This window comes from Vollenhovia emeryi, unplaced genomic scaffold (genome assembly GCF_000949405.1).
Source record: "Vollenhovia emeryi isolate VEMERY1.0 unplaced genomic scaffold, V.emery_V1.0 DF939176.1, whole genome shotgun sequence".
NCBI classification, from domain to species: Eukaryota; Metazoa; Arthropoda; class Insecta; order Hymenoptera; family Formicidae; genus Vollenhovia; species Vollenhovia emeryi.
In genome coordinates, this window is record NW_011967190.1 from 1,268,201 (window position 1) to 1,282,293 (window position 14,093).

At 45.7% G+C, this 14,093-nt stretch overlaps 1 protein-coding gene across 1 annotated transcript in view; it reads left to right on the forward strand.

The window, feature by feature from the left end:
* LOC105563402 (mediator of RNA polymerase II transcription subunit 20) overlaps positions 1-13,508 on the forward strand; it is a 96,255-nt gene extending 82,747 nt beyond the window's left edge. The window contains exons 3-5 of the mRNA XM_012014980.1: positions 5,722-5,981; positions 12,359-12,469; positions 12,847-13,508. Of these exons, the coding sequence (XP_011870370.1) occupies positions 5,722-5,981; positions 12,359-12,469; positions 12,847-12,939 (464 nt within the window). The 3' untranslated portion in view covers positions 12,940-13,508. The remainder of the gene's footprint in view (positions 1-5,721; positions 5,982-12,358; positions 12,470-12,846) is intronic.
* The last annotated feature ends 585 nt before the right edge of the window (positions 13,509-14,093 follow it).

The window sequence follows — 14,093 nt, forward strand, 5'->3', positions numbered from 1 at the left end:
TTTGGAATTGGGGTGGATATACCGGTGGATCGAAATACCCTGGGGGTCCGAAGTACAATGGCTCCTCGTGATGCTCCAAGTTGTTTACGTCACAAACTACGAGAGGGGGTGAGAGCCGGAATCGAAAAAGGGTGGGCCACGCTCGTGCGACCCTCTCTCTCTCTCTCTCTCTCTCTCTCTCTCTCTCTCTCTCTCTCTCTCTCTCTTTCTCTCTTTCTTTTTTTTTTTTCTTTATCGACCCGACCTGACCGCGCGTCACGGCCGAAATTCTCTTCACCGAAAGAATCCCGGCGCGGCCGAGGCTAGTCAGGAATCTCGCGCCTGCCGTTCGACAGACCCGTTTCGAACGTCAATTTGTCATCGCCGCAAACCGCTTCTCGCACGCGTCATTGCGTCTCGTCGCGCATCACGGAGAGAATCGCGCTCTCGCGTAACAATGTCACGCTCGGCTTCGAGCGCTTTCGACTCGGGCGTATCAGATACGACTCGGCTAGAAATTCATTTCGTCGATATCAATACTTGGATACATCCCGACTGGCAAATCCAGATAAGAGAGACCTTTGATTATCGGCTCATCGGGTTTCACCTTGGCCTATTAATAATGCGCGAGATGCCAGACGGAGACGCGTCTCGCGGCGCTGAGCGCGATTTCTCCTCCGTTTTTCGGTACCACTGGTGGTACAAGGCTTTATGAACTTTCACTGTGTGGCAGATCATTCGTCGCACGACCGCTGGGTAGCAGCTGAAACTTTTAATAAAGCGATCGCGAATCTCCTCCCCGACGGCAGGGGAGAGAGAAGAGAGCGATCCCCCCCTCGATCCGTCCCTCCGTCGCCCATTTGCTATAATATCGCATCAAGTGATTCCGTGGAGTTGAACTTTTTCAAATATCGGTCGCGCTGTAACTTGAACGTATTAATCGAACGTGATGAAAACACCTGTTGTAAAATACCGTGGCGCCCACGTTCAACGTCGCGTTCGACGTTAAATATTTGACGTCGTATTAATTAACAAATTTATTACGCAGGTATTTTTTGTGCTCCGAAAAATGCGCGGAGAGCATTAAATCTCTTTGAACTTTGTTTTTATATTATACATCAGAGTTATTAAAGAGATTAATTGTGCGTTTTATCTATAGTTTGCCTTTAAATTGCTCAAGAATACGCGTAAATTCTTGAGAAGATTAGTCCGACAATGAAAAACCTAACGTTTCCAGAACAAAAAGAAAGGTATTATTTCGAATAAGACTCGAAACATTTTGTGTCGAGAATAATTCGTTCTATCGCAGACTGACACATTTTGAAATATTTCCGGCGCACGAACCGGATGCTGAATAATTGCGAAATTCATCTCCTCTTCTAGCCGCAAATTCTCCGCGCTCTTGTTTTAATTATAAGGCTCCCCGGAGGCATTGTACAGCGTGCAACCCGTCCGACGTATATTTTGCGGCGCGTCCGAAATTACGTTTGATTTATCGCGCGAATAATGCGGCGCTTTATATAGTAATGCTTCATCAATAACATTTTCTCTCCCTCTCGAGCTGCGAGCGGGATGCGATTCTGCCGGCGCCGCTGCCGCCGCCGCTTGAAATTGGATCAGCGGCACGGCGGATGCTGTGCGACAAAGCAGACGCAACCTGGAGCACGAGCGGCTGGATGGGAAGTAATTAATTGCCGCGACGCTGCGGACACGCGTCGCTGCGATGAGACACGTTAACCGACGGCGGACGGGGAAAACGAAACGCGATCTGACGCGACTCGGGATTCTGAAAAATCGCGTTCTTGGGCGAGCGTTTTATCCCGTCGAGGAAACATCGATCATCGATGTAAGACGTGACGAGAGAAAATGACGCGATAATTAGTTGGCTGAGACTACACGATTAACATATCTATCTTGTATTAAGAGTGATCCATCCTGCGGTTTAACATTTACGTTTGCGTAAGCGCACGATCGAGCCTACCTTCGTGGCTTATTATGCATAATTTAGGACGTTCGTGTGTGCGTGTGTGTGTGTGCACCCTCAGAAAGGATTTCTGTTGCCGAGACAAAAAATATTCTTGTCGCATTTATATTTCTCACAAGCTCAGACTTGCTATATTGAGACAAGGGTAACTCATATAAATGTACGTTTAGAATAAATTTTCCCTCCATCTTACAACACACGAAGTTGACACCGCGATATTCGACAAAAGACGATACATACTATCATTTTATTCTAGGTTAAAAAATTTTCACTTAAGATTAAATTGTTCCTTTCTCTATAATAAATATGATTGGCGCTGTATCGATTCTATTTTGTGAAACATTGAAGTGCAATAGCATTGAATCCGGAAATTGTTTCTGTGGGTGTACGTGTCGAGGCGTAGCCGAGAAGTAACGCGAAAATTTCGCCGGCGTCGAACACTCGCGTCGTATCGGACGAATTAGCCAAATACTGCATTTCGGCCAATCAATGCTGCAGCCATAATCGGATAACAAAGGAATTACCTGCTCTCGGTAGTCGTTGCCTGATAATTGACACGCGTCGCATCACTCGCGAAATCAAAGTAATTGCGTTTGACGACGATGCGCGATCGCATTGTGCCGGGACGACGAGCAAGTCCGATAATCTGGAAGTTTAGCGATAATTTTTCAATCGAGTAGCGCGCGCGTCAAAAGTACGAGAGGGCGAGGGGGAAACCAGTTTGCGGTTTGACGTGCGAAAATATCTCGGATGTGTCTCACGGCTTCGATCGCGTAGCCCTCTCTGGAAAGGATTTTCTCGGTCTCGAAATGTCGAGGAGGCATTTATCATTTATCACGTCTCTTCAATTACGTAATATACGTATTTTCGCAATTGTGCGAGCACCGAGTTGAAATGCCACCCGAGCAAAGCCCGATTGAAATTAACCGCGGATCTCGCCGTCCGTTCCCTTTCTCTTTCGACGCTCGATTCGTCAGCGGTCCATTATCCTCGACCGTTAATCATTGGAGAACTATAGACACCGCGGCACGTTTTCGCAGGTCGGGGGCGAAGTAATCGATGCAACTTAGGAACCTGGAGACAGAGAGGATATTCCGTTCGTTGATTTTCCTCCCAGCCTCCACCTCCCCACCGCTCCCCCTTTTTTGCGAACACGGACGACGGCGGGATCCGCGTTTGCGGCACCTGCGGTGCGTCCCCGCGTAACGGCGCCGCATAACGTGCGATGCAGACGATGCGGTATGCGGCATGCGGCGCGTCACGGTACCGTACGATCGTTGGTGCAAATTGCAGCGAAGGGGGTAAGGAGGAGAAGGAGGAAGACCCGACGGCGGAGGGAGCGAGGAAGGGTGGCGAGAAGGGGGGGGGGAGAGGGGGAGAAAGCAATCCGGTCGTTCGTTAATCTGCGGCCGTTCGAGCGCGAACGAGATATATGCGTTTTGCAGAAGCCGCGCGTATATCGGAACGCGCGTAAAGCTGCTTAGAGTACACCGAGTTTCGACGGCGCGTTTCGTGTTTCGTCCTCCGCTGCCCGAGTTATTTGCGTTACACGGACACGGGATGGTGATGTCGGAGAGATCGGAAATGGGCATTTGATCCGGCGCGGTCCCCGGGCGTTCGATAACAATTTTACAAAAACCCCACAAACGCGCCAACTGGCGGCGCTAATTAGTGGAATTATAATTATTTCCACATTTGACGGGTGATTCTGAGTAGAGAGCCTGTAATCAGAGAGTCGACGACCCGCTGATTGGCTGAGGCCGCCAGAGCACCCAAGGGGGTAACCACTTAATGTAATCATGGGACAGTGTCTCTGGAATCATTATGTAATCCTTACGAAATGCCCATGCAATCGTTTTGTCTTCATTTTCAAGCCTCTTCGCTTGTAAAGGCCTGTCCAAGTTCTCCTGTAACATAACACCCATGTTATATTACATTTCCATTGTTAAGTAGGAAATTATAATATTGACATTACGTAACTATTACTTGGTGTTCCCTGGGATAGGGGCTATGGGCTAAGAGGACTTTCTTTCTCTGTCTTACACCATCGTAAAAGAAAAGAATCGTGCTACTACACGCGGTACTAACACAGGCGTGATTCTCTCTTCTCGTGATAGTGAGACAGAGAAAGAAAGTCTTCTTAAATCTTCTCCGTCTCTCTCTTCACAAGCTCCAGCTTATTCAATGGGACGCTCAGTCTATATTTACTATGTCTATGGTGCAGAGATCACTCCAGCATCCCCTTAAACTCTTCTTCTCTGAGCTGTGGCGCCCTCAGCCAATCAGAGCGCGATGACCGAGTTGTCGACTCTCTGATTACAGGCTCTCTAATTCTGAGGGACCGACGATTCCGACGGCTCCGCAGATTTTGACGCTGCAGGCACGCGGAAATGATATCCGGGCAGCCGCGGGGCGATTTAGATCGGGTGTTGCCGGCGCGATAAATACATTGACCGGCAACCCGAAATTAGAGCGCATAAAACTGTCCGCGGTCGTTCGCCTCGCGACACGATGAAAAATCGTGTCATTCGGACGTGTTGCGCTAAAAGGGCGCGTTATAATTTAGCGGATAAATTATTCATACGTTAGGGCCTACACCCGTACACCCTGCCATTACGTGGACCGGGCGCGGGGTGAGCGGCGAGCGGTGGCGGACGAATTATGAATATTCAGAAGAGTTTCACACGTCGTAAATTTAAGCTCGTCGCGTGTTTCTGCTTTGCGGATGAACAATGGACGTGTAATGGCGTAGACCGTTTTCTTTCCCCCCCCCCCCCCAATTTCGCGACGAACGAGCTTAGCCCGCAGTAGTCGCGGAATTACCTGCTGACGCGGTTATTAAACAGAATAGTTATTGCCCGCGCGGTACATCGAGGTCCCGCCGATCTCGCGCCGGCAATCTCGGCAGACAATCTCGGGCCAGACGTACCTCGTGCGCGGATTCGCGATGCGAGTCGACGGCGCGCGACGTAACTTGAACGACGCGGACGGGGAAGGGCTGAAAGTTTAAGTTGCTTGCGCCCGACTTCACCGCGCGATCGCAATATACGTGCATATGGGCTTCCACCGAGAAGAGATAATACACGCACCGCCAAAGGCCTCGCGCTCGCGCGCGTGCAGTTGCCGCCCGACTGCGATCCTCTTGCTCGTCGCTGCACAGAAGCCCGAATTAGACGAGACGCTAATTGCCGTTCTCACGTACAAATGCGGCTTATCGTCTGTATAAGTGCAGGCTCGTACAAAATGAAAGCAGAATCTGATAGATATAATGATAATATTGCAATAATAATATTGACTGAGTCTTAAATTCGATTCAGAGGAGAGTCCCCTGTTTTTGCGCTACATTAATAAGTGTCATCTGTTGTTTCCACCACGTATTTCTTGCACTTGGAGTGAACTCTGTTTAGTGGAAAATTCATAGTTAAGGCCGGTGTCCACGATGCTGGAACTTGGACCAAGTCCCAGGATCGTGGACACCGGCCTTTAGGTCGTGCGTGTAATTGTTGAGAAAAAGATTTGTGAAATTGGATGTCGAAAACCCGCTATCTTGTATTAGAAGCCTGTCTCGTAACAGGGAACTTTCTCACTAATAATTTAAAATAGAGGCGATTGTAGCGATAGCAATAATGAAGGCTTACTTTGATTATTCGAGCAATTCTGATATTTATTACTACGTCTTGTACGGCTCGATAGACACGTCGTCGAGAACACGTAACGTAGATTTGTAACTTAAATACGATGCTCGTGTGACTTCGCAGGCGTTCAAAGGACCGTGCACGTGCTGCACAATTCGGAGCAACCGGCCTCGGTGTTTGCGCTGCTCGAGTCGGGCAGCAAAGTGGTGCCACTGATAGCGGACGGGCTGTTCGACCTGCTGATGTTAAAAATGACCAACATCTACACCAGTAAGAAGCAAACGAAGATCGAGTCCAAGGGTCCGCGATTCGAGCTCGGCGACTTCTGCGTCAAATTGGGCAGCGTGACGATGAGCCAGAATTTCAAAGGCGTCCTGGTAGAGGTGAGCGGCGCTCCATATTTCTCTGAGAAAAATCGTCGGCCCGCGTTCGCCCTCCCTGCCTTCGAACCGCGGACATTTCCGGCTCTTTAAAGTGCACTGAGAAAAATGACCGATTAAATATAATCGGATAATCCAATTACATAATAACAAACGGATATGTCCAATTAAATTGTATATCCGATAAAAAATATGATCGGTTTTCCAAACAAATTTCATCGGATAAATTTCATCGGATGTATCCATAATTTAATCGGAACACGTAATCGGAAAAATTAACCATCGGAAACGCTATTTAATTGGTTTGTCCGATGGAAATTTTTCTCAGTGTGATATTTTCCATCCCGATCGTTCGGATCGACGTGTCGTTTCCGATATTTTCAATTCTGCCTCTATTCCCCTCGTAAAAAGTCTCTCGCGCTTAAAAAATCAGTCTTATCTCCGCGTATAGAGAGCTCATTCGGGAGATCGTTTCGCTTCCACCCTTTGCTCGCCACGGAAACGTAGGTCGTCCTCATTCAAGTCCGGCGGCGAGCAAAACGAGCGAATCGGTTTTCCGCATCTTGCGATTCCGTATATAGGAAATTCGGAAAGAGATCTCGGGATGGACCCTTGCCGCTTCCCCGGTGCCAACGAGCGCGTATATTATCGATTGATAACTCGGTCACGAGAGCTCCCCCTCCCTGCGGTATGCGCGCAAATCGCGTATGTGCATATGCCGGTTATAGATATGCTCTAGGGGAACGTGGACGCCACGCACCCTTCGCGTCCTCGTCGCGCCGCATGGCGAATACGTGTCTCGCGTGTCAAACTCGGCACGCCCGAGATATTTCATGCCGCCGATGTACCGCCGCTGATCAGGAGTGCGCGGGAATAATCGCGTAATTAAGTCCGGATGCCAACGATAAATCGTCCCGTTAGTGCGGCATCATTTCCATTCGTCCTTACGCGTATCCTTTCACGTATTAAAGGAGAGAGACTGGAATTTCGTAACTTTTAAAGACGGAAAAAATTGCCCGTAAAAGTTTCTGAAAAATGAATAAGTGAATTTTTTGGCCGTTTTCAAGTGTAGCCGCCTTCTTGCTCCAGTCGAGAAAAATTCTTTATTCTCTCTCGTCGACAGATCGATATATAATAAAAGGGTTTATGGATGTCAAAACTAATTGAGTCAGTGAAAACAGAAAGGGTACACGTGACAAAATCTACTTGAGGAAACGAAAAACTGTTTTTAAGCGTAATATGAATTTTCCAGCAGGTCTTATGCTGCTTTGTCTTTAACAGGGAGGCCCTTCAAGTATGTTTTTATTAAAAACATTCTTTTGAACATCGTAATTTCACGTCAGAGCCAACTCTCTAAAAGTCAATCAGCGGATTGTCACTAAAAACAGTGAATATTCACTGATTCACAGTTATAGTATATTCAGAATTACAGATTAGAATAAATTAAAAAATATTGTAGTAAAGAAAAGAATTTTTTATAAAAGGGAGGTAATATTTGGAATTTTTAATTCACTGAATAATTCAGTGCTATACTTATAACTGTTTTCAGTGACAATGCACTGATTGACTTTTGGAGAGAAGGATTTATTGTTAACTAAAAAAACTTTAGGCCAAAATGTCGCCACACGTCCCCTTTCTGTTTTCGCTGATTCACTTATCGTTGGAGATTTTTAATATTTTTATAATTAACACCGATGCGCGGACAAGGATTTATTATTAACTCAATTTAAGCCAAAATGTCACACACGTTCCCTTTCTGTTCTCACTGATTCAATTATCGTTAGAGGTTTCTGATAGCTTTATAATTAACACCAATTCGCGCCGAGGCGACAATGATAATTAACATTCATAATCGGATTGATGATCGCTTTCGTGCGTATCGACGCGAGATTGCGGACACGGGCGAAGATTTAGGCACGCATCACCGTGCAGCGTGTGTTTCGCGCACACACGCGAGCACACGTGCCGTCGAACGCGGGCTCTCGGATGCACTGTCGCGTATCTGTAAACATGCAAGATACATACGCGCCCACCGAGATACGGAACGTCATTACGAATTGTACTCGCTTGCCGACGCCCCCGGGGGAGACTAGGTTTGACAGAGACTCACGATCTCGCTCGTGCACAACGCTCGTCTTCTAAAACGATCGCTTTTTTGCTCGTCTATTAATATCGCTTATTTAGCTGTAATAACGTAATCGGCTTGCGAATTATTAATCCGCAAGCTCGAAGGAGTTTCAGCTCGTCGAACCGGCTCAACGCGCCGAGAGAGTTTATCTATAATAGTCTATACAGGGTGTCAAAGGGGTAACCACTAGCTGAAATGTTGTTCCACCGATTACACGATTTCATTGGATTTCATACGCTCTCACCTGATTACAAATAATTTTCACTAATTGCAAATAATTTTCTTATATCCGCGTTTAAAAATAAGAGGTGAAATCGTATTTCTTTGAGCGTAGGGAGGTCCAGGTTCACACCCTGGCTGAGATAATACTTTTCGTAGTAAAATTTCCGCCAGATATGGTCGAATAATATTACTTGTTCGCATATTTCTTTGAATCTACTAAATTTTTATTCACTTCTGCTGAAAAACATTTGCCAGATTTGAAGAAATCGACACGAATTCTCCTCGAAATTCCAGTCTCAATTAAATGAAACTTAGTTAAAGCGAAGAAATCGTTTCTTTGAAATTAAATAAAAGTAAGGTCAGAATTGAAAGAAATTTGTTTAATTTCAAACAAACTTTTCTCCGGGCGTAAATCGTACGGGTGGCGGTCGAATAAACATTATATTTCTCCGGAAGATTTCTTCATCCCGAGAAAAGGGCGACGAACAATACGCGGGCACGACCCTTCGCGCCCGGCCCTCAAGAATCGCGAGGGAAATCCCGAGCTATTTCCTTCCCTTTCTTCGCGTCGACGATCTCGGCCCAGGGCACCGCGGCGTCTCCCCGACGATACGGCTTCCGGTATATCTTCCGCAGCTCTTCTGTCCTCCCTCCCCCCGCCCGCGATTCATCCGCTGCCGTGCGACAGCACGGCACGTACACCACACACTCGCGTATGTACACTGTACACACATTCAGCGACACCAGGGTTTTAAATGCTCCAGCAGCAGCCATTCGTATCGGTAACTGCGCCGTTTGTACAGCGACCGCGACGTCAAATACGTCACGATAACCCCCGACTCTCCCCATTAATTTCAATGCAGCAACCCCCGCGCGCACACGAGAGAGAGAGAGAGAGAGAGAGAGAGAGACTCGCGTTAAATCTACGCTTCCTCGTCGAACCCCCGAACACTTTTCTCCCGGGGAGGCTTCCTGCCCCGGCAACGGCAAACGCTTCCTTCCTTCCGCCCTCTTATTCGCCTTCGCGACTCCCACTTGACTGCAATCACTTATCAGCGCGTTGGACGTACATCGCAAGCCTCGATGACCCAGAAAAACATTTTATCGCCGTTTTTCAGCATCCGCGGAGCGAACTGGGCCTCGTAACGCCGTGACAAACGCATCTCCCCGGTCCGATTCGCGCTTGCGGATCCGCAAGCGCGATTTTTCGCCCGGATCCAGATTCACCGGGCCACAATGCCGAATGTCCGCCGGTATGGTCCGGAATAATGCCATCTCGTCCGTGATTTCGAATCGCTGTGTGGTCGAACCCGCGCACGGCCGAATTGCCGGCGAATTCCGCGGATTTTCGTTTAATTGGCGTCGCTGGGTCCGGAATAATCTCGGGAATTCGAAGTTTCATCTGAGAAGCTCGGTCGCATAAGTGACGTCAGCTATGACGTAACTAGAGTAAAAGGACCTACAATTAATTAGAGAGGATGCCGTTTTCGGTCCGGCTGAATCTTGGGTGACCCGATATTTCTGCGTGAATCTCGTACAGATACTTTTTCCAACTCGGTGAACCGCGCCCTAATAGTTTGAAGGTAGTTAGGTCAAAAATGGTGAAGTGACAGATTTTCCTTAAACTTGCAGCAAAATTAATTTTGATATCAATACGTATGTGTGTAAAATTTGGGTTTGATTTACCGTATAGTTTCCGAGATATAATCACTTAAAATTAATTGTTTTTAACATTTTGCTTATCGCCATTAGCTGCTAAGGTAGAAAACCAGACGCTTGGACGATGATACCACGCTGTTCTCTGATTTAATCCGATTAGTGGAAACTAGTCGGTCAGTACATAAAAGTCACATAATTTGTATATTGCTCAAACGTTTTCACGAATAGACAGTTCTAGAAGCGAAAGGTGCAAAAAGTGCAGAACCACTCCAGCATCCCCTCTATATCTAAGTTTGGGAATTTTTTGGGGGCAAATGAATAACTTGATTAAAAAACACATAAACTACATTATTGTGCACATACTTGACTATAAAAAAAAATATTTTTAGTAGTTATAATTATTAAAAATGGCGGCGTACTGGCACACTTCCGTAATCGCACTTTTTAAGCTTTGCGTGCAACGCTATTCTTACAATTTTTATCCGATTAACTTGAAATTTTAACATGATCTTCTTCTATATATCGCGCAACAAAGTACGTGGGACTTTTGAAAAATATTGAAAACTTTTTTGCAATCACAATTTTTTAAATCAAATTTTTGACCAAAAAAAGGTTTTCTAAAATAGCTGTCATTTTGGAAAAAATGGGTATTTTCTAAAACGGCTACGTAGTTTGTAACTTCAAACAATATAGAAAATAAAAATTTTTGGATTTTTGTTCTAGGGTAAACCATCTCAGAGAAATCCTGCACGCAAAATCGCGTCTTCGGAAAAAAGTCGATTACGGAAGTGTGCCAGTACGCCACCATTTTTAATAATTATAACTACTAAAAATATTTTTTTTATAGTCAAGTATGTGCACAATAATGTGGTTTATGTGTTTTTTAATCAAGTTATTCATTTGCCCCCAAAAAATTCCCAAACTTAGATATATAGTTTTAGGGCCTCAAGGGTGGTGTTACCCCTTAAAACCAGCTTCTTGTCGGGGCAGTAAATCTATATTTAAGTCGATTGTGATGCCAATTAACATTCTCTCTGAATCACCGTGAGGAATTCATCGCGGAAAATATCACCCTAGCCAGCATTCGAATCTGGGGACCTCCCTGCGTGACAGGTCTCTTTACTAATTCGACCACTTAGGGCCCGAGCAGAACGGCTGTCTTGTACTCTTAAGACAATGTTTTATGTTTTAAATCTTTGTCCTAAAGTAACCGCACAATAACTGTGTTGTGTCTTAAGAGTACAAGACAGCCATTCTGCTCAGGCCCTTAGGCGTGTAAAAGAGATTACATTGCTTCTTCGTTTCAATTTATTTTTGGAAAGGAATCTTGAGCGATGCGCAACTTTTCGTGTGAACATTTGCGTTGCGGATATCGACAATATACTTGCCTCCTACAAAATGTAACGAATAACGATCGCGCGAGAAGTTTATCGTCCGGGCGAATTGGTGAAATTGGATTTTAGATTTAAAATTATCGAGCAAATTTTTGCCAGCCGAAGAATAACAGCGCCGCCGGCTCCTCTCTCTCTCTCTCTCTCTTTTCCCCCCGGGCGAATCTTCCCGTCCCCATTTTTCCGGCTTCATTTCGCTTATCGTATTGCTCGGCCGAAGTACCAATTTCGCAGCGAGGGCGATATTAACTTTTAGCCGAGCTTCCTTAACGCAGCCAGGGCTGAGAGGCCGCGCGCGCGCGATGGCGGGCGAAATAGAGAGAGAATTGAAAACAGGACGCGAGACCGACATCCCGACATCGATATCGTCGTAACGTATCCGATCCTGACACATCCAGAAGAGCGATCTCTCGCCCGAGCTTCCCCGAATTGGCCCGCGGCGGTATCCGGCGACGTGTGCGAAACCGAATTTTTCACATTGCTAGGGATTGACGTTTCCATCTAAATGGTAACTCGATCCTCGCGACGCGTCGCCAGCTATTCACTCGATGAGTGTCTCGTCGTCTCTCCGCTTTTACTTATGGATATTCCGTACGACGCTTTCAAGCGGATTATCATAAGCGCGCCGTTCTCCGTCTGCCGTCTGTCGAAGTTGGCCGCGCGGGTCCGCTGATTACACGTCCGTTTCCTCCCACGACTCCCACATCAACACGCGGCCGTAAGCCGGATTACGCGAGAGACGTACGAGGTCGGTGTGTCGCGGACGTTCCGTCTACGGGGTCGTAAAACCCCGGGGCCCGCGGGCGACCGCGGCCGAGGGGCCGCCGCCGCGAGCGTCTGTCGTCGTCTCCCCTGATAAGCATTAGCGATATCGCGCCTCGATTCGACATGCGTCGCGATCCGACGCGGTACCGAGGCGGGGCGTAATCCTGCGTTATCTGCCTTTCTCTTTTATCAATTTTACATTTGCGGCTGCCCAGGTCGAGTACAGACCGTGCATCGTGGCGGCGAGCGCGTGGGAACTGATACGCGAATTTCTTCAGGGATTCCTGGGCTCCGCTGTGTCCAATCAAGCGCCGCAGTACCTACAGGTGAATATCCGCTGGAAAATTGCGTCTTCGCGTTGACTAGAGACGCGCGAATCGAGGATTTTTTTTTTTCCTTTACGTCGAGTCGAGTCGAATTTTTCGAATCGCAGCAGTGAAAAATTGCACTCGAATCGTAGCAAATGGAATTAAATCGAATCGTTGGGGGATTTACATTTTAATTAATAATGTAATTAGTAATGTATAATGTATGTATATTAAATCATCATGGGCTGAATTTTGATATGTAAATTCAATATTATCTAGTTTTGATTTCATTAGAATTACGTATAAAATTTGTGAATAATTTGATGAAAGGAGCGTCTTTATCTCGCAAAATGTAAACTTGAGGTTTTTTTTATATATATATATAAATGTTGCAGAACCGAATGAACGAAATTTATCAACCGATGGACACGATACAGCAGTATCTAGAGCACTTCGGTCAATACAGGAAAGCCACAGGAGTGATTTAAGGAGGACCGTCGTGGCTACTTGGGCCGTATTATTTATTTCGTGACGTTAACAGCGAGATCGATCGGGGATTCTACCGATCCTGCTATTATTTATTATATTATGGTCTGCGCCGTGTAACGACATCGCCATTCCCCGCTACATATTGTAATATTTACGTTAATTTCCCACCGCGGGGAGATTTGTATTACGTTTCATTTAAATGAGATGAGTAACGAAAATTTTTTAGGATTAGCAATTTGCATAATATTTCACAAAATTTATTGTAAGGTTCCCGTCTGAAATTCACACGGCCCGGTTTTTCATCCCTGTTTCAACTCCGGTTTATTTTTTATGAACCAGGTAAGGCTAGAAGTGTACCGCTCTCGATTTAATTTAATTTCGTTTAATTTTATTTAATTCCGTAACGCGCAATATGTATGTATTGTGTGTGTTGCGGAATTATATGGAAATTTCAGAAATATGTAGTTCGCAAAATAACAATGCGACATTATGCGCCGTCTGTGGGGGAATGTGGGAAAATGCGAGCTGAGCGACCGACAAAATGTCGATAATAAAATGATCACGGGAGCCCAGGTTGATTATTTGTCGTCGATAAGTTAACTTCCTCGTTAGTGAGATTTTAGAGATAAATTTTATTTATATAACAGAACGCTTTTTTCTCAGTTATGGTAAAACGCGGTATTCCTGCGACGGGGCGAGTAATGTCCCAGTAAACACCGAGCAACAGTTACGTTACATTTATGTTACAATTTCTCGCTCAACAATGTGAATGTAATATAACACACGTGTTATACGTGTTACATTTACATTGTTGAGCGAGAAATTGTAACATAAATGCAACGTAACTGATGCTCGGTGTTTATTGGGTTATCGCTCCGACGCGTGCATTAGTATTTTTTGAGGCGATTTCGGAATTATACAATGTATAGAATCTATAGTATACATACCAATAACATTGTTATTAAATTTTTATCAGGAAAACGCTATCACGATTGCTATAGTTTCAATTAATTATAAATTCTTTTGCAACTAAGATTATTAATTTCTTTTTTCAGAATTATGTCTTACGTTATTAAACTCTAACAGTAAAGCCGGGATTACGATGAACTTAACGTAACGGGACGCGACGGGACGTGAAGTAACGTGAAGTGAA